Consider the following 20214-nt stretch of genomic DNA (forward strand, 5'->3'; position numbering starts at 1 on the left):
CATCCATAAACCCTAGTCTGGCATTCGAGGTCTTGTGATATTAGATCCTTGTTTATAACCTCACTTTTGCTTTAATTTTAATCTGGGTTCTTTCTCTTTTTACAAATTTTTATTTAAAAAATTTGTGTGTAAGCCGGGCTCGGTGGCTCAGCCTGTAATCCCGTGCCTTTGGGAGGCTGAGGTGAGTGGATTGCCTGAGCCCGCGGGTTCGAGACCCGCCTGAGCAGCGAGACCTCATCTCTACAATAAATCAAAAAACTAGCCGGGTGTGGTAGCGCATGCCTGTAATTCCGGCTACTCGGAAGGCTGAGGAGGAAGGATCGCCGGAGCCAGCAGGTCGAGGCTGCGGTGACCAGGAGCGGCCACTGCACTCCAGTCTGGGTAACCGAGTGAGACTCCAACTCAAAAAAAAAAAAAAAAAAAATTGTGTGGGTGCATAACGGGTGAATATACACATAGAGTACATGTGATATTTTAATACAATCACACGATGTGTAAAAATCATATTAAATTCTCATGGGAGAGTCACCTCAAGCATTTATTTTTTTCTTTGTGTCAGGAACATTCCAATTCCTCTCTTTTAGTTATTTTAAAATATACAATAAATTGTTGTTGACTATAGTTACCCTGCTGTGCTATCTCTTTTTTGTAAATATTTTACTCACAGTCACTTTACTGTCTACTTTCATTCCACTTTTGTTGCTGTAATTTTCAGTGATCAACACATGTAGAAATACCATTTTCTTCCTCTATACTCTTGAGGGTCTAGTTCTGGTCCAAATGTCACTATTATAGCCCAGATTATCTGCTTTCTGCTGTGAACTATACAAAAAATACTGGAAATATCTTTTGGACACAGTGCATAAATATCTTAGGGTAGCCTTCCTCACCATTGTACCACCTTCCCAGGCCTAAACCTATCCATGTTTCATCCCATAATGGTTCCCTTTTTTTCTTTTTGTCCTTCCACTATACTTAGTCTCACTCATCTTTCATAACTTGTCCTAGTTGACCATTTAATGTTTCCCAATACTATCTATTTAATAGAACACCTAGACAGATGTTAAGAGACAGATTTCAAGAGCTCACACACAGGAATGTTTCTTTAATTGATCGAAGAAGAGGTCCAATGCACAAAATATAAATATTGTTGGCATTTAAAAACGATTCTTAGTTAACTCTAATAAGGAAAGCATTAAAGTTGAGAAGCACTAAAGTGAACAGGATCTTAAACGCCTTTGGAGAGGCAATTATGTGTTATACTTCCTTGCCTTCATTACCAAAAGAGTGAATACAAGCCTAGATAATTGATAAATATATATTGCTAAGCTAATTTTCTTTCTTTTCTTCCTTTTTTTTAAAGAGGGAAAGGGATAAAAGAGAGATTGAGAAAGGAAATCCTCATAAGACTACCCAGCCCTGCCAGTTGTATCCCGAGAACTGTATAGTTCTTTCTGAACATCTCCATGAATTCCCACAGATCTAATATTTTGAGAGATTCCTGCTATATCCTATGAGCCATATATATATATATATATAAGCTTTATATCATAGATTATAATATAGTATATGCTATATTAAACATATTGTTTCTGTTTGCCTCCCTGTTTAGTCACTGACTGAATGGAAAGCATGAGTTCAGGCCATGATTTTAAATTTGAAGATAGTGATTCTCAACAAGCAACAAGAAATGTTCTTGCAACACAGTATTTTTCATGTTTTGCCACAATATTTGTACATCATGTATGAGGCCAACATTTATGTTCGTTATGTTACCAAATCCAACGTAGGTAAATAATAGTACATCACAACTTATCTACAAATAGTGTGTGTTAGCCATTGGTGGGTAATTGTCTTTCCAGATCAGGAGGTTTCTAAACTTGCAGATCTTTGTGCCTGCTGAATCACTCTCTTTGTTTCTGGCTGGCCCAGGAAGGCCTCCATGATATGACCCACATTTACTGCTTTCCAGACTCTCCTTCAATATGCAAATTCCTGGAGTATACACATGAGATATGTAGCATCTAGTGACTTTAACAAATTGCGAGCATGAGATTTGTGCATCTTTACTCATCAGAGTCATGTTACCATACCATTTAACCATTCCTCAAAATGCAAATCTCTTTCTCTGATAAATGCCATCTGAATGTTGAGGGTGCATTTAATCAACATTTGGGCCAGATCTTGTACATATGATTTGTAAGTTGTTTAGACACTCATGATTTTTTTTCTTCTGTGCTACAGTAGTAGTGGGGGTATAGAGGACAGAGAGATTGTGGTAATTATACATAATCATAGTGAATAACTTTTCTAGTTTTATGGCCTGGAGTCTCTAGTTCATTTTAATAGAGAACATTACACTCATTAGGCATCTATAAAGGACAACCTATTAGGAGTATATAAAGGACAATCTATATCATTACTGGTTTGTCATTGTGTTGCTATAGCCAATGAGTGCTGTTTTGAGCCTATTTTCATCGCAAAAAGTAAATTTGGGATTTCCTTTGTATTTTAAAGAAAAAAAAATACTCCAAATTTCTCCAACAATCTGGAATTTTATTCCATCCATATACATGCATAGTAACAACATTTGTTGAGAAATTATTTCTATCAGAAGTAGAACATTATCTTTGTGATCACCAGGTGCAGTATTGCTACTCTTATATTTAAATAGATCTTATATATGAATTAAATTCATACTTGCAGCATTGAGTTTAGGGTTTTGATTTAGACTGTGCCTTTCAAAAGATAAAACTGGTTAATACTACCTCATTACTTACAATACTGCTTCCAGTAATTTTGTTCATTCTTTATAAAGTATTGCATTTAACAGCAAAGGTTTAAAAATTGAGACAGAGCTGCATCAGCGAAAGAAAATACAAGTACTATACAAGAAAAAAATTGCCATCTTCATTTAACATACAGGTTTAAGATTAAGAAAATGGACAGAAACATACGGCTACATACAAATGCAAAGCCTAGTGACTAAGGGCCTGTATCTGCTAAAATATAAAGTGCAAACGGAGCCTGATTATCCAAGAATTGAAATCTTAAGGCGAACTTACAGCACGTGTATTTAGAACATCTTTGCAAGTTATATTTTAGCATATACATATATCTGCAACAGCATATAAGAAAAAAATCAAGATACACAAGTGCTTTTGAAGCTATCTCTAAAATGCTTTTCTGTATTGTTTGTGACTATTTTTTTTAAAAGCTACTATACAGTGCAAACCATATGTGCTACACAATAACTATACAATAACATTACAAATGACTTTAATATAAAGTTTTTTAAATAAAAATAACATAACCACAGCTATGAATACTGCTGGTAAAATAAATTAATTTTTTGAAAATGGCACCAATAATACACTTTACTAATGGACTGTAATGAAATTACACCTTAAGTCTTCAATTTAGCCATAATGAATTATCTCCTGATTGCCCAGATGTAATTCAAACAGCTTTTTTTTTCTGGACTGGTTAATACAACATACTAAACACTGGTACCAAAGGTGACTGATGTTTATTTATTTCGTTAGTTCATTTGACATGTTCTGCTGCATGTGATGAGCAATAAAACTTCTTGTGAGTTATAAAGTTTGAAAGGTTGTTGAACTGGATATCACACAGCCGGCAATATTTCCCACTGGTTGGAGCCTGGGTAGAGCCATTCACACCTTTTGCTATACTAGACAACTGTTCCTCTGCAGAGGGAATTCCTGGGGAGACATTCTCATTTGCAGCTAACAGGTTCTCAGAGATCCATGAGGGAGATTTGTGGCCCTCTTCATGTTGAGGATTCTGGGAAATGTTCTCTTGCTGTGGGTTGGTGGCAGGTCTCTCATCTTGTTTGAGTCCACCATTCACTATGACCATGCCTCTATTTTTGGGCAACAATGGCAGAGAATCTTTCTTCAGCACAGCACACCCATTTGAGGAAGCCTGGCCTTTAGGAGATTCATTTTCCGCATTTGTGCTTTGCTCTATGTCAGTGTTATGGATGACAAGAGAACCGGAAATATAATCACTTGGCTTTATTCCATAATATGGAGAAAGCTGGTCAGCTCCTTTTGCTTTCTTTATTGCTCCAGGGTAAAGGCATTGTGGAAGAAACAAATGTTTGTTTTCTTCTTTTGTAGCAATGAGCTGAGCGGCTTCACTAAAGACTTTCAGGCCTTGCAGTGTTGCTAAGTGGGATGAAAATAAGTTTCCATTGGGGGAAGGCTGCTTCAGATTCCCATTTTTCTCACATTTTATGATGCTTCTTTCATAGCTGACATCAGGGCTGTTCCGTTCGCTTTCTGGATTCGGAAACACTTTGCTGTCGAGTTGACCCAGATCATTACGCTGATGTGCAGTGACTGGGCAGAAATTCTGCTTGTGGGCCAGATAGTTTTCTACCTTATTGAAACTGATCTTGCACACAGTGCATTCATGATAGTCCAGGAGCCTTTTGGGAGACGTGGTCGTTCGCTCAGACTGGGATAAACACTTTTTGCTGAGATCTATGGGCACATCCATCTCTAGGCAGGAAACACTGGAGTGAGTAGTGTCACATTTGGAAACTGGAACACATTTGTTGATCGTCAGAGAAGTTTCCAAGTGCTTTGAGACAATTCCTGGAAAGATATCACATCTTGGGTGGTAGCACTCTCCCAGCCCTTCCGTGGGCTCTTGAGTGGAGGTACAAGGATTACTGAGGTTGGCCACATCAAGGAATCGCTGTTGAACCAGTGGAGGCCTTTGTTCCTGTTCAGGTAGGCACATCTCATACATCTTTCTTCTCTTGCGTGTGCGCATGGTTCTCTGCATAGCAGGCACTTTGTTGGAAGCGGATCTCTTTAGTGGAGGGTCGTGGCGTGTAGCACAGTAATACTGTTTGTGGACCATGTACGTTTCGTGCCGGCTGAAGGTAATGTTGCAAGCTTCACAGGTAGTCTTATTTGGGTCACTTTCCCCATCCACTAAGGGGACACTGGGATTTTTCACATCAACAGGTTTTCCATTAATTTTATCATCATTGCTATTGGAAGTGGAGAGCTTCTTAGTCTGAGTAGAAAAGTCTTTGTCATGGCCCTTCCCATTTGGCCCAATTAAATCTAAAACAGTGGAAGAATTGATGCAAGATGTTTGAAGAAGTGGATTCTCAGGATCGGCAGAATGAGCAGCTGGGTTGAGAAGGTTTATGGAAGTTTGGCCAGTGTTGGGACTCACGGCTTCAGGCATCTTTTCTGACACACCGGGGAACTCTGGGGACTTGGCCATCTGCTGCCATCGGCTGCTGCAGTAATGTTTTTTGTGCACTAGATAATTATCCAAATTATTGAATGTTATGTTACACTCAAAACAAGTAGCCCCCTTGGGCATCAAAGGGCTGTAAATTACAGGAGGGTAGCTACTGCTGCCGTGCCTCAGTCGCCGGTGCACCAGTTCAGACATCTTGGCTAAGATCTCTGAAGCCTGAGGGACCATCGTGATATCTTGGGGGAAAGCAAACTGAGAGAGAAAGGGACCCACAGGGAAAGAAGGCCCAATGTTAGGCTGAACTGGAGAAGAGGCAAGTCTTGGGCTAGAGGGTTCAGACTTTATTTTTGTGTAAGAAAAGCTTTGTTTATTTGTTGTAGGCTGTATCTCTGGCCTCTGATTTGTGAGAAAGAGCTGAGTCTTTTTCTCACATTTGTCCAGCTCTGTGTCAGAGCTCGCATCTTTAGTCTGCATTGTCTTTTGGCTCTGGGGGAGTTCACTTCTGGTCAACAAGTCTGTGGCTGGCTGTAAGCTGTCTTCGGTTCTACTTGGAGAGTGTTCCATGTCACCTTCTCTGGGAAGTTTGCCACTAGGGACGTGGAGCTCCTGGTGCTGCAATAACTCCCTCTGAGTCTGGAAGCCGAAATGGCAGTGATTACATCGGAAGGCAGCTTGAGTGAGATGGGAGAACAGGTGTTGGTGAAAGTTGATCACAGAATCAGCAGTGTAGCTACAGACGGTGCATTTGAGACTCGCACCAGGGGGCAGGAATTCTTCCATTTTCACTCCTGGAGAGACATACAAGATAAAGAACACTGAGAACCATCCTTGGTAGCTTTCCAATGATAAAGATCTTTACAAATGACCTAATGTCTGTAACACAACAGGCATGAATTGAAATCTTTCAGAGTCTCATTTGTGATATTAACTTTTTCCTTGTGATGTATTCCACTATGTGGGATATTAGTAATAACACTTTTTTAGTTTCTAAAGCACTTTCATGAGTATTATGGCATTGAAGTGGAATGGGTGTCATTGTCTTCATTACACAGACCAAGAAACACACTCAAGGAGGCTAAGGGACTTGATTATGTTAATAAAACTATTAAGGAATGGAGTCATTCCTAAACCTGAGATTATATAGTTTTTGATCCAACAACCTTCATACTACAACATTGTGCTCTATATTAGGAAAAAGTGAGCACTCATTAGGGTTGTTATTGAAAACCAGTGCAAATCTCAGTACATTACATATGGGCTTTATTCAAATCCAAATAGGGACTATTTTGTAAAGTAATTAATAACTTCCTAAATTGCCTTTCATATAAATCTAGACTTTTTTTTTTTTTTTGAGTTGGAGTCTCACTCTTGTCACCCAGGCTGGAGTGCAGTGGCACACTCATGACCACCACGGCCTCGACCTGCTGGACTTAGGTGATCCTTTCCTCAGTCTTCCAAGTAGCTAGAACAACAGATGCATGCCACCATGCCCAGCTAGTTTTTATGATTTATTGTAAAGACAAGGTCTCACCAAATTGCCCAGGCTGGTCTCAAGCCTCTAGGCTCAGGCAATCCACTTGCCTCGGCCTCCCAAAGTGCTGGTATTACAGGCTGAGTCACCACACCCAGTCTTAAATCTGGACTTTTATACATTAGTTTTGCTGAATATGGTTTATCTCTACCCAGGGCTGATATTCAACTGGTAGACACCAGTACACTATTATAATTATATTGGATTGTCATCTATGCACATTGATCACTACTTATTTATATTCAGTTATTACATATTTTAAAATATCATCGTTGATGTGGTGGGTGAACATCACTAAGGTAGACTCTGGTTCCAATTCGTTGGCATATAGTTAAATCATGCTTGGCCCATCCCTATTGCACTCCAGACTAAAATGAGAACCACCTCTTAAATTTATTAGGTGAAAACATGGCAAGGATCCCCAATCCCATAGTCATAAAAGAGAACTCCTGTCCTTGTCTCCTTTTCTCCTTAACTAATCCAATATTCACTTTTTCCATTTATCTAAAAGGATTCCTGAATCTCTGGACTTTTGTGTTTTGTTTTGCTCATGACTTTACTCACCATTTAAGACAACCTACCTATTTATGCTTCTCATGCTTTATTAGCTACATAAAGACAATTCATTTGTAGGGAAAAGTGAGTAGAAAGGAAATTGATTAATGTTATGGGTTCCAAGACAAGAACTTGCACTCTATTACAGCACTGGAGGTTGAAACAATATTTTAAAATTTAGCATTTCTGGGCTCGGTGGCTCAGCCTGTAATCCCGTGCCTTTGGGAGGCTGAGGTGAGTGGATTGCCTGAGCCCGCGGGTTTGAGACCCGCCTGGGCAGCGAGACCTCATCTCTACAATAAATCAAAAAATCAGCCGTGCGTGGTAGCACATGCCTGTAATTCCGGCTACTTGGAAGGCCGAGGCGGAAGGATCGCGGAGCCCAGCTGGTTGATGCTTTCTAGGGTGGCCGTGAGTGTGCCACTGCACTCCAACCTAGGTGATGGAGTGAGACTTCAACTCAAAAAAAAAAAAAAGAAAGAAACAAAGAAAACAATTCAGTCCCAAGTCCTTTGAGTATACTATGCTGAGTATAAGTGGCATAAAACCACTGTCTGATCTAATAAGTTTGATTTTTATAGTATGGATAGATATAGATGTATATATGTAATGTGTGTATGTATGTATGGAAAGAATAGAGTCTCCTGGAGCAACAGAAGAAACAAAAGAGGCATTTACCACTGTGTGAATTCAGGTGTAGTTCCAGAGCTCGGGCATTGGAAAAGCTTTTGGTGCATTGTGGAAAGGGGCACAGGCTGGAGATCTGATGGGCACTGTCTTCATTTTCCTCTGAAACCGGAGCAGCTTCTCTTTGTCTCCCACTGCAATAGTACATCAAATGGGCTTGCAGATTCCGCTCACTCCGATACCAGATGCCACAGGACTTGCAAGGGAATATATCCTCTGCAGGCAAAAACAGGCACATTAGTTGCTCCATTTGAAACCAACCATGGGTAAAGCAAAATTTATTTAAACTTTTCTCAGACTCTGTTTTGCTTCTGAATTAGGCAAACAAGGGTGAGTACAGTCTTGGGCATTGTTCTACAGTAAAAAGCTAGAGAGATGTTACAAGTTAGCTTCACATTTAACACCTGAAATTTAACTTCACACAGATTCATTAGAAAGTGGTATGTAGGAGATGTCAACATTGAAGATACATAATATTGATTTTAATTTTATTTATGGTTTAGAAATATATGCATTTATAGATAGTGATGTAAATTAACTTATCTGATTGATTAAAAGATAAGGCTGTTATGGCTGAACTAATGTTAGCCCTGATGCCAACCCTTGACATCATTTATTTAATAGAGTAATTATCAAGTGCCTACTATGCGCCAGACTCCTTGTTGGATTGGTTATCAAACAAAATGAAAGGCAAAACGGCTGGCCTTAAGATACTTAAGATCTTCTGGGTTTGGTGAACATGTGGTCAGCTAATTAAATTAGAGCCTGATGACATTTTAATGGAGGTGTCTGAAGGGATTCTGGGGCATGGAAAAGAGACACTCAAGAGTCTCGTGGAAGGAGTGGAGGGAAGAAGAGATTAGAGCAGAACTTAGAGGGAAGATGATGATATGCTTGAGCTGAAGTGTGAAGGAAGAAATTAAGCTAGTTAGGTGGAGAAGAGGGGTTGGGTCACCCTGACCAAAGGAATAGCCCAGGAAAATTCATGGAAACCTGAGAGAGAAACTGGGTAAGGAGTGGGAGACTGGGAAGTTGAGGGACTTTTCTGTACTGTTGAGGCAAAGAGCACAATGGAGACTGGGAGGGAAGACACCATAGAAGGCAAGGATCGACTATGGAAGAACTTGCAGACTCTCTTAACAAGTGTAGATTTTGTCTTAATGATTATGGAGAATCAAAAGGTACCTGCACATGCATGTTTACTGCAGCATTATTCACAATAGTAAAAACATGGAACCAATCATGCTGCACATTAAAAGTTGACTGGGTAAAAAATATGGTACATATACATGATGGAATATTACACAGCCATAAAGAAGTACAAATTATGGACTTTGCAGCAGCTTGGATGGATTTAGAGTCTATCATACTCAGTGATCTATCGCAGAAACAAAGAACAGAGTACCACATGTTCTCACTCATGAGTGGACCCTGAACATTTATCATTGATCATAATACTATAAGAAAGGGTTTGGCAGTAGTGGGATGCTGCTGGCGGTGAGGCATATAACATCAATAAGGGTATCTGATCTCAAACCAGGTTAAGTGGAGACCAAAGGGAGGCCCAAACTTTACCTGTACGTTGACCACTTATCTACATGATCCTGAATTGTACCCCACATCTTTAAAAAAATGATTATGGAGAATCATAGACTCATTTGAAGCAAGAGACTGACAGATCATATATTATAGAATCATAACAGTGCAGCCTAGTTTTATAGGTAGTACATTTGGAAGGAAGACTTTTGACAGGTAGGGGGCAATTGCAGTATTCCAAGTAAAACATCACAGGATTTGAATTGTAGCTAATAGTCTTATCATATTTATTGTCATGCTATGATATGTAATTGTCATGTGTTCATTCACAGAAAATTTCCCTCTGTGTTCCCCGTCCCCCATCCATTTATAGGAGAGGAAACTGGTTTTGAGTAACTTGCCCATAATCACATAAGTAGTTGAAATGGGACTGGAATCTAGTCTTAACCACTGTTCCATAATGCCCTAATGGCAAGGGTGGCAGAAAGGAAGAAAATTTATATTGAGGAAATAGAACTGACTAGAAGTGATAGCTAATACATTGCAATCAGATGCTAACACAGATGGAAACGGGCTGCCTTCTTCCTAGACTGTTAGCATTTCTGTGCCAGTAATGGTTTCATTCATCTACATAAGGAACAGAGAACGGAGAGATATAGACTTCAGGCTGAGGCTTGAATAGGGTGACCGAATCTGACTCTGTGTTGTGGAAACCCCAAAATTTTGTAAAGAAAGAGGGCACCAGGCCGGGCTCGGTGACTCAGCCTGTAATCCCAGCACTTTAGGAGGCCGAGGCGAGAGGATTGCCTGAGCCCGCAGGTTCGAGACTCGCCTGGGCAACTTGGTGAGACCTCGTCTCTATAGTAAATCAACAACTAGCTGGGTATGGTAGCGCACGCCTGTAGTTCCAGCTACTTGGAAGGCTGAGGTGGAAGGATCGCCGGGGCCCAGCAGGTCGAGGCTGTGGTGGTCAGGAGCGTGCCACTGCACTCCAGCCTGGGTGACAGAGTGAGACTCCGACTCAAAAAAAAAAAAAAAAGAGGGCACCATCCAGAGAAATGCCAGATAACACTGTACAGTGGGACTATGCCAGGCAAACTGGAGCAGATAGTCACTTTAAATATATGAAATCTGATATTTTTGTAAGAAATCCAGCATAGGCCAGGTATGGTGGCTCACATCTGTAATCCCAGCACTTTGGGAGACCAAGCCCAGAGGTTCGAGATCAGTATGGGCAACTTGGTGAGACCTCATCTTTACAATAAATCAAAAAATGAGCCAGATGTGGTGGCACAAGCCTGTAGTTCCAGCTGCTCAGAAGGGGAGGTGGAGGGATCACCTGAGCCCAGCAGGTCGAGGCTGTGATATCTATGAGCATGCCACTGCAGTCCAGTCTAGGCAACAGACCCCGACTCAAAAAAAGAAATCCAGAATAAGATGGGGAAAGTGGCAACAGAGGTCTAAAACTCTGCAGAAACAGCTGGATTTGTGATTTGTGAATGGTTATTTATAGTTGGTGGTGGAACCCATGGTAGTGAAGGAGACAGCTCGGGGAAATCAGATTAAAGGAGAAAACTAAGGACCAAATCCTAGTGAATGAGAAGTAAGGATGGCAAGTACAAAATATAGTTTCAAAATAAAATTGAATTTCAGAATTTTATACTGTCACTACTGTTTATTATTTAGTCCCTCCCTTTCAAGTTAACTACATTGACACTATTCATGAGGCTACACAGTTTAGTAAAGTATCTATTTAAGAAGGATGAGTTTCACTGATAAATTTCCGAATGAAAACAAAAGCTCTATATATCTAAACTGAAATTAATAGCTGTCTTGCTACTGAAAGCAAACAGGGTATACTCTCCAACATCATTAAAATCAACATTCATACATTGGAGTTTCACAAGAGCATCAGGTATTTCTGAAGTCTGTGGTAACAAAATCTTTTTGCCTCATTTTAGGTTGGGCCCATGTTAGTTCATGTTCTTCACAATCAGAATCAAAGTAACGATCCAGTAAATAAAATAACTATGTTTATATTAGGGAAATCCAAAGATATTAACTTCATTGATTGGATGCACAGTACTGTCAGAAGCACCTGATAATTTCTTTAATTTAAAGGATGATGTTACAGAAAGAAAATGTTTTTTTTGTTGAATTTATTTTGACAATTTTTCTATCATTTTTCTTTTCTTTTCCTTTTATTAAGTCAGGATGTCATGCACCAATTAAATATTACATACAGACTTCTTAAGGGCACCCTTTCCTCCCCAATTTACAGATGAGACTCTGTTCATCCATATTCCTGTTTCTTACCCTTCTTTTTCCTCTATTTTAACATCATTTTTTTAACACTGTTGTATCTCTACATTTCCCTTCTGCATCATTCAAGATCTAAGAGAGTTTGAAGTATATTTTTGACTAAATGCATTTTTTCAATTACTAACTTCAGAATGTATTCTCCTCTTAGGACATCTCTGTTGCTCAAGTTTTTTTGTTTTTTTCCCCACAGAGCTAGATAAAAGCAAATCTGTCTAGAACACAGTTCTCCAGACCTCAGACCACTGACTTCTTGTCATATAACCTGTCACTTTGTGACACAGGAATATAAATTAAGTTCAATATTCTTTTTAACAAAATAAAAACCATAAAGGTAAATTTGGCAAGGCGTATTTTTAAATTCTCCAAGTTTTTACATTCTCTAAGCTTATATATATATTTCTTTTCCTTTCGTATTAGCTGATGTCTTAATTTATCCAGGGCTACACTTCCTTTTCATTAGTATATCTAATCAAATTATTATTTTGTATTCTTTTTCTTCAAATTTTAAACTCTATAGCCCTTAGAGAATTCCAAAATTATTCCACTAAAGAAGCATTAATGGAAGCTGCTGGCCTTCTCCAAGCTAAGTAGCCTTAAATATTATTCAACTAGTTTAGAATATTGTGTGTGTGTGTGTGTGTGTGTGTGTGTGTGTGTGTGTTTGTGACATTCAGGAATTTGACTTGAAGTGGTCGAAGTTAAGTGTTCTGTCTGTAATTCTATGAGAAGTGATCCCCTCCCCGCCACACACACACACTGACATTTAGAAGGTAAATTGAAACCTCTACACCGGTTAAAAATGTCTGTTCCAGGTTGCCTGTCAGTAGACATTTTTTTCCCCATCAATTTCCAACACCTCTACAAAGCTGGATGATAGCACTCAGCACTTACTATTGACAATAGCTGTAGGCAAAATAGAAGCCATCGCAGCTTGCTGAGGAAGCAGCTGAATTGAGTCCAGCAGGCGCGCAGGGTACATCCCTTCTGTGAGAGTCATCTGACTGGCAGCTTGTAGCCTTGAGTCAAAATCCACCACAAAGGCAATTAGCTCTTCACCCTCAGAGATGGCCTTCGTAGTTGTGCACCAAAGCTGATCCCCTGTTAAGAAGAAAAAAGAAAGAGAAAGATAGAATTGACAGGATACTTGAGCCCATTGCACACTAGGTTGATATCCACACCACCTTCTCATGATTTTCACATTTCTACTGGACCGAAGTCTTTGATCAAGGCAACAGCTGTGCTCCTCTCCCCTCCTATGTGGGAACATTTATTTATTGCATTAAAGGAACTGTTTAGTGATTGATAGTGGAGAAGACTAAGAACCAAGAACAGTATAGATATAATCTGTAGAGACTTTTGTTAACTGTTTGCTTTCCAAGGCTCGCCTGAATCACTAACCATGCCATTACATTGAGATTTTGCCTAAACCGGAATGATAGAGACCCAGCTGGAGAGATCTATTTCATGTGAGCCTTTGAAGTTACTCTTTATGAATCTTCTGAAAGTAAGAAGTTCTCTATCTCTCTCTCCCCCAAATACTTCTATTATACCAACACAAGATGCCCAATACTACAAAATAGGTAAACAAAAACTCCTAAAATCTAGAAAATCAAGATCAAATTCTGTGTAGTGTTATACTCCTATGTCTGCTACCATTTTTTTTTTTTTTGGCTGAATGATCTCTTCTTACATAATATTCTTTATAATGTTGCTTCATTATCTCCATTTATCCTGACTGAACTTCCTGAAATGAAGATATGCCTAAGATCTTTTTCAAAAAGTCTTATTTAAATAAAGATTTGTTTAAATGCAAAGAACTCTTTCTTCAAGCACTAAGATATACTCTGGCTCTGCACTTCAAATGATCACATGTGGTGCATTAGAAAGAAAAATTAACTATGCAAGTACATCTTCTAATGTATTGGAATATGATAGTGAATGCTCATTTACTTAGCATGTTTAGACAGACAAAGCACTTATATTTTGTTATCTACATGCTCAGGCCTAGATATGTATCCTATACAGTTATGCTTGAAATAATGTCACATACTTGATCTGTTATAAAGCTTTTTTTTTCATTGTGTATATAATGGAAGGTTGTAGATTGGACCCATTAAGCAAGTAAAATTTATACCCATTTTGATAAGTAATATTTCTATGTTTATCTTTCAACATAACTGTCTTTTCAACTTCACTTCATTTGTTCCACCATCAGAGATCATGCTTTTTAAACAACTTGTGGTAAAAATCTGGTGGAAAAGATAACAACAGCATATGATATGGCCGAGTTGTACAAAAGAATCAGGACATTGTTTTAAAGAAAACTTGGGCAATTCATTAGAATAGCTGATTAAACTTTAAAGATAAGCAAGAAAACATTATCTGTGAGAGTATATATTTGTTATAAAAATAAAGCTAAGATTACAGAGCTCAAATTGGTGTGAAAGTTTCAAAGTAATACACAAGTATACTAAAATACTGTCAAACGACTTTTTTTGCTCTTTGACATGAATGTATCTGAAAACATACAAGTTTACCACAGTTGAATAAAATACATTCACTTTGGCTTTGACTTATTAATTTCCATATAGTAGAAGCTACACTGCATTACTGTGAAATCAGATGAGAGTGGAACATGGAAGAAGTGACATTTCTGCCATTCGGCCCTCTTGAGGGTTCCTAAGTTCAGCTGCTGTGCCTTCCCTGATGTGCGTACAGATCCAAACTATTCACAGCAGTAGACAAGTTAATCACTTGTACTTACCTTTCCTTTGGATACAGTTTATTAAGTAGGCCTGTGTAACAAGATGATAGGGAGGACAGAGCAAGAAACTGCAATTCTGATACACGTCACAGCACGGTCCAATTTCAGTGAACTTTACATTATTGGTAAATCTAGCTAGGGGTACCTTTTACAAAATTAAGGAAAGGTTTAACTTAGGTACTCAGGAGAAATAGAGAGTTTAGAGAAGTTATCAACTCACAGCTAATTTTTATCACTCCAGTGACCTATGTTCTAGGGTGATTCAGAATACTTATGCTCAAAATTTGAACCAAAAAGATAAAATACATTTTAAATATTAAATTCAAAAAAAAGTAAATAAAAATAATTTGTCCACATTATTAAACAACCTGGCAGCGGTAATCCATATCTGTGTTTTCAGACATAGCCAGTAATGGTTCACATTTTATCATCTTTATCACTTTATCTCAACTGATGGTTTAATCATAGCATATCATTTTAAAAGGCTGAATTAGAATGAAAATGTACTGTTAGACTTAATGAGGAAATAAGCTGTCTTAGAGTTTAGTCTGTCAAGTCATTCACTCATCAACTATTCACTGAATTCTTTGCTGTGTGCCAGACTGGGAACTAGCATTTTATACGCTGCTCTAAGGATCTTTGCATTGATGTGGTAACCCAGGAAATGTATTACAATACCACATTAGGGGTGTCATCCCCAAATGCTAAAGAAGATTTGAGATTGGGTACTCATGGACATAAAGATGGAAACAATAGATATTGGCGATTCCAAAAGGAGGGGACGAGGGAGGAGAGCAAGGATTGGACAGCTACCTATTGGGTACTACGTTCGCTATTTGAGTAATAGGTTCAATAGACTACCAAAACTCAGCATTCCAGCTTCATGCAATATGCCCATATAACAATTCTGCGCATGGACCCCCCTGAATCTAAAGTAAGTAAATAAAACATTTGTAAAAGAATATATGAGAGGAGTAACTGACACTTCTGGGGGAGTTAGGCCATCTAGCCAAGGTGACTTTTTAATTGACTCATAAAAAATAAAGAGAGACACAAAGCAAAAAATATTTGTAGAAGGAACCAAGCAGATACATTACTACTGGCTGAGAAATGAGTGTGTGGCGCAAGTTCAGAATTATGTAAGTGCCTGATAGATCCTTGTGATGGTCTGGATGCCAGTAAACCCAAGGGAGAAAGGGGTGACTTAGGGTAGTGGTGGGCTGGAACCAACCTGTTTTGTATCATGAGAAAGAAGAATGTTATATTTGCAAGAATTTGTGTGCCAGTTGATATCACATCAGTAGCTTGAAATCAGCCATGGTGAGAGTTGTAGCATGTGACACAGGAATTGGTAAACATTACGAATTAGAACTTTGTCCCACAAAAGCTTGTAGCAGAACAAGACAGCTTTGAATATAACATAAAAACAGTTGTATCTGGTGCATGGTGGGGAGATGGTATATATTTAGTTGAGTGAATAAGACAACAAACTCTTGACTTTTTTTTCTTTACAGAATATATAGAGTAAACGGAGTAAGTAGGAAAGGTTACACAGCAGTCATTTGAAGGCTATTGTACTAATTCAGCTGTGAAAAGTGTACATTGTCAGGGAGAAAAGAACTAGCTTCAAGACACATAGCTGAGAAAGGGCTTGGGTGATTTTGAGAGATGAGTAAGAGAAAGGAAGCTGTTGAAAATGACTCCAAGGTTTCTGGCTTGGGAAACCAGATGGTGGTGATGCCATTAGTTAGGCCATAAACCTGATACAACAAAGATTGGTGCTATACATAAAATAGGCAGCTAGTATTCATTAGGAATAGTTTCTTTGGGTCTGATAGGCTAGGTGATTTATGTACTTCATCTATTTTAATCCTGTCAATTATTCAATGAAGTAGGAAATATTTTCCTCACTTTAGAGTTGAGAAAAGTAAAGCTTAGAGAGGTTAACTGATTATCCTAAAGCTGCACACAAGGTTGGTGGTAGAATCATGACTTAGATCTTTTTTCTGTCCAACACTTAAAGTTCATGTGTGCCTCTCTCTCTCTCTCTCTCTCTCTCTCTCTCTCTCTCTGTGTGTGTGTGTGTGTGTGTGTGTGTGTAAATAATGAATTCTGTTTTGAACATGTGAAGGTTGAAGTTCCTGAGGGACTTCCGGGTAAATGTATCTAAGAGAAAGTTGACACTTGGAGAAGACATACAAGCTGAAGAAAAGAAATATTTTAGAAGTCATCAGCAAAATCTAAATGAGTATGGAGGATCTTTGCATTGATGTGGTAACCCAGGAAGAGTATGGAGTGGAAAGAAGACCAAAGAGTGAAGCTTGGGGTATCTCAACATTTAGGACGTGAGCAAAAGAGATGAGATCATTAAAATGTACTGAGAGTAAATGTTTGAAAAATGTAAGAGCAATTCATGGCACTACAAAAATCAAGGTCTGGCTTTTTAAAACTGTTTGACTGAGTTTTTGAGATGCCATATTTCAAATACCCAACTCAAAGGAGTCACTTATAGGGGGAGATAGCCCCCAAATTGTAATGTAACCTCAGCTACTGACACAAATAAAATTTTAAGTATGATTGCTAGTGGTTAATGTAGTCCCATCCAGAAGAAGTATGGGCAATGGAACCAGACTACCTGCGTGCAAATCTTGGCTCTGTCACTTATTAGCCACGTGACTTGGAACTTGTCACCTGTGTATTCTACCTGTGTTTCCTCATCCTTGAAAATGATGAAGATGATCAGTGGTACTGAACCAATAGTGTTATAATGAGGGTTAAATGAGCCAATATAAGTGAAAGCTTAAGAACAGTACTTGGCATACAATCATATAATGAGTGTTAGATCATTGTTAACCACTATCCTTTGAGTTTGGTTCAGTTGGGCCTATTATTCTCATGGCTTACAGCCCTACTAAATTCAGGAGGAAAGCAATCTCATCAGAAGGAAGTCAATGAGCAAATCAATCTACACTTTGCTGGAGGCTGCTAACTCATTTTAAAATTGAAAACTAAGGCTGCATCTGTTTGTGTATCACATACAGTATCGACCAGTTAAGAACAGAAATAGTTTCTAGCAATCCATGTGCATCTGAGGAGGCAGGAGAACCAGTTTCCTACTTTACTGTTTTTAGAGCTATGGCACATTGGCCAACTCTATTTTACAGTTGTGTGGAGGGCAGTTTGTACTCATCTCAACTAAGAAGAAATATGAGCACATAAAAATGCTAAGTCATGTTGATGTTTAGTTATTTTGGTATCTTATACCAATTGTCCTCATGTTCATGGAAACAAATGACAAAACACCCAGAAAATAAAAACTATTGATAAGGAGGTAGTGAAATTGAAACCCTTATGCACTATTGGAGGGAATATAAACGTGTATAGTATGGTGATTCTTTAAAAAATTAAAATTAGAATTACCTATGACTTAGCAATTCCACTTCTGGATATATACTCAAAATAATTGAAAGCAGGGTTTCAAAGAAATATATGAACACCCAGGTTCATAGCAGCATTGTTCACAATAGCTAAAAAATGGAAGCAACCTAAGTGTCCACTAAAAAAATGAATGGAAAAGGAAAATGTGATATATATATATACACACACACACACACACATACACACACACACACACACACACACACACACACACATATATGCTATTGACTATTATTCAGAGTTAAAAAGAAAGGAAATTCTGACACATGAAACCACAGGGATTAGTCTTGAAAATATTATGCTGAGTGAAATAAACCAGTTGTAGAAAGACTTAAGGTTGCATGATTCCACTTATCTGAGGTACTTGGGGGTATTCCAAATAATAGAGAAAGTAAAATGGTGGTTGCCAGACGATATGGGGAGGTGGTTGAGGGAATGAGGAGTTGGTGTTCAGTGGGAATAGAATTTCAGTTTTGCAAGATAAAGAGTTCTGGAGATAGTGGTAATAGTTGCACAACAATGCAAATGCCATTGAACTGTACACTTAAAATGTTTGAGATAGTAAATTTTATGTTATGTTATTTTAATCACAATTTTAAAAATTGAAAAAATAAGATAACTCTTTTTTTTTTTTTTTTTTACTAAAAAATCCTCTGTGAAGCCATAGCTTTGGCATACTTTCTTGCTATAACTAAAGATAAGAACATAATGTTTATAAAGGGTCTTTCATGTGAGATGGCTTAAAAAAACAAGACCAAAGTCTTCTCTCATACCAGTTTTCTCAGCAAGGCTCCTTTAAGAAAGCACTACCTAAAAGTGAAGTGCCCAGTGAAATGAAGAGTTGCTGCTGAGATGGAGTTAACTTTACTTGGCCACATTGACTCTTTCCAATTGTATAAATTTTGGATACTTGTACAGACATGACGTTTTTTGAGTCCTGTAGTTCCTGGTTACTTTGTTGATCTGGGTTTCTGCCTGTGTTTCCAGTACTAGTAGAGTGTTCCTTTCAACTCCCTATAGAAATAAAATTTAAGGAATCCAAACAGATGTTTTCTATGGCTTTCACATGCTCAATGGCCCCAGAGTTAAACCAACTGAATTTTCAATATACAAATCCACACCTGGTATATGATACGAAAACCAATAGATTCATGCAAGGATGTTGGGTGCACATATGGCAATGTAATATAGAATCTCCGTCCTCCATATCCCCAGTTTCTGCACCCCCAGATAAAAAAATATTTTAAAAAAATACAACAAAAAAGAACAATACACGCAAAAAACCCAATATAATATAACAACAATTTACATAGCATTTACACTATATTAGATATTGTAAGTAATCCAGAAACGACTTAAAGTACACGGGAGGATATGTGCAGGTTACAAGCAAATGCCAAATCTCTTTATATCATAAACTTTAGCATCCTCATATTTTGGTGTCCAAGGGGGGTCATGATGGCAATTCTCAGAGGATACTGAAGATCTACTGTATGCATAATTGATAATACTTTTACCCCTTTCCTTGCATTGCCATTCAAGAGTAAACAATCTCATTTTTAAAAATTACATGCCAATACTAAATAACACTTAGTTGGCACCCCAAAATCACTAAAAATGTATTTGTTCTCACTACAAAGTTAAACTCGAAAGAGCACTTTACTGGTGGGTAAGAAAGTTTGATTTTAGTCCTGACTTGATTATTAGCTACTGTATGACCTTGGGAAACTGCTTTACCTACATCGTTTCAAATGGCAACCTTGGACTAGATACTCTCTAAATTTTCATCATACAGTCGTGAGTGACTTTTTATTCTTCTATCATCAACGTACTAGTGATAGCAGTAACCACAGATTTATTAAGTGGGTACTATCCGTCACACATGTACACTGGACTGTGAGGGCTTTGCATGCATTCTTATCGATTTCTCCCAGGAAAGCAGAGAGGTGGCTTCTAATGATTCCCATCCTACTGCAGGATCATGGGGCTGGAAGTAAGTTGTTTAAAGTCACACAGTTGGAGGGAAATTAAAAGAAGAGAAGGAGACATAGAAGATGGTATTTAAAAAAGGCAGTTTGGCTCTATATTTTGTATGAAAAACCAGGTGTCCCAAGCCACAGCGCCATCTGTT

The 20214-nt window shown here is 38.3% G+C and overlaps 1 protein-coding gene across 1 annotated transcript in view; it reads right to left on the reverse strand.

Annotated features, from left to right (window-relative positions):
* Positions 1-2535: 2535 nt before the first annotated feature.
* Positions 2536-20214, reverse strand: part of ZFPM2 (zinc finger protein, FOG family member 2) — a 460753-nt gene continuing 443074 nt past the window's right edge. The window contains exons 6-8 of the mRNA XM_008060894.2: positions 12773-12979; positions 8015-8239; positions 2536-6038 (exon numbers count right to left, since the gene is read on the reverse strand). Coding sequence (XP_008059085.2) covers positions 3547-6038; positions 8015-8239; positions 12773-12979 — 2924 coding nt within the window. The 3' untranslated portion in view covers positions 2536-3546. The remainder of the gene's footprint in view (positions 6039-8014; positions 8240-12772; positions 12980-20214) is intronic.

Source organism: Carlito syrichta, unplaced genomic scaffold (genome assembly GCF_000164805.1).
Source record: "Carlito syrichta isolate Samal-C Ts95f unplaced genomic scaffold, Tarsius_syrichta-2.0.1 Scaffold304764, whole genome shotgun sequence".
In the NCBI taxonomy this organism is placed as follows: Eukaryota; Metazoa; Chordata; class Mammalia; order Primates; family Tarsiidae; genus Carlito; species Carlito syrichta.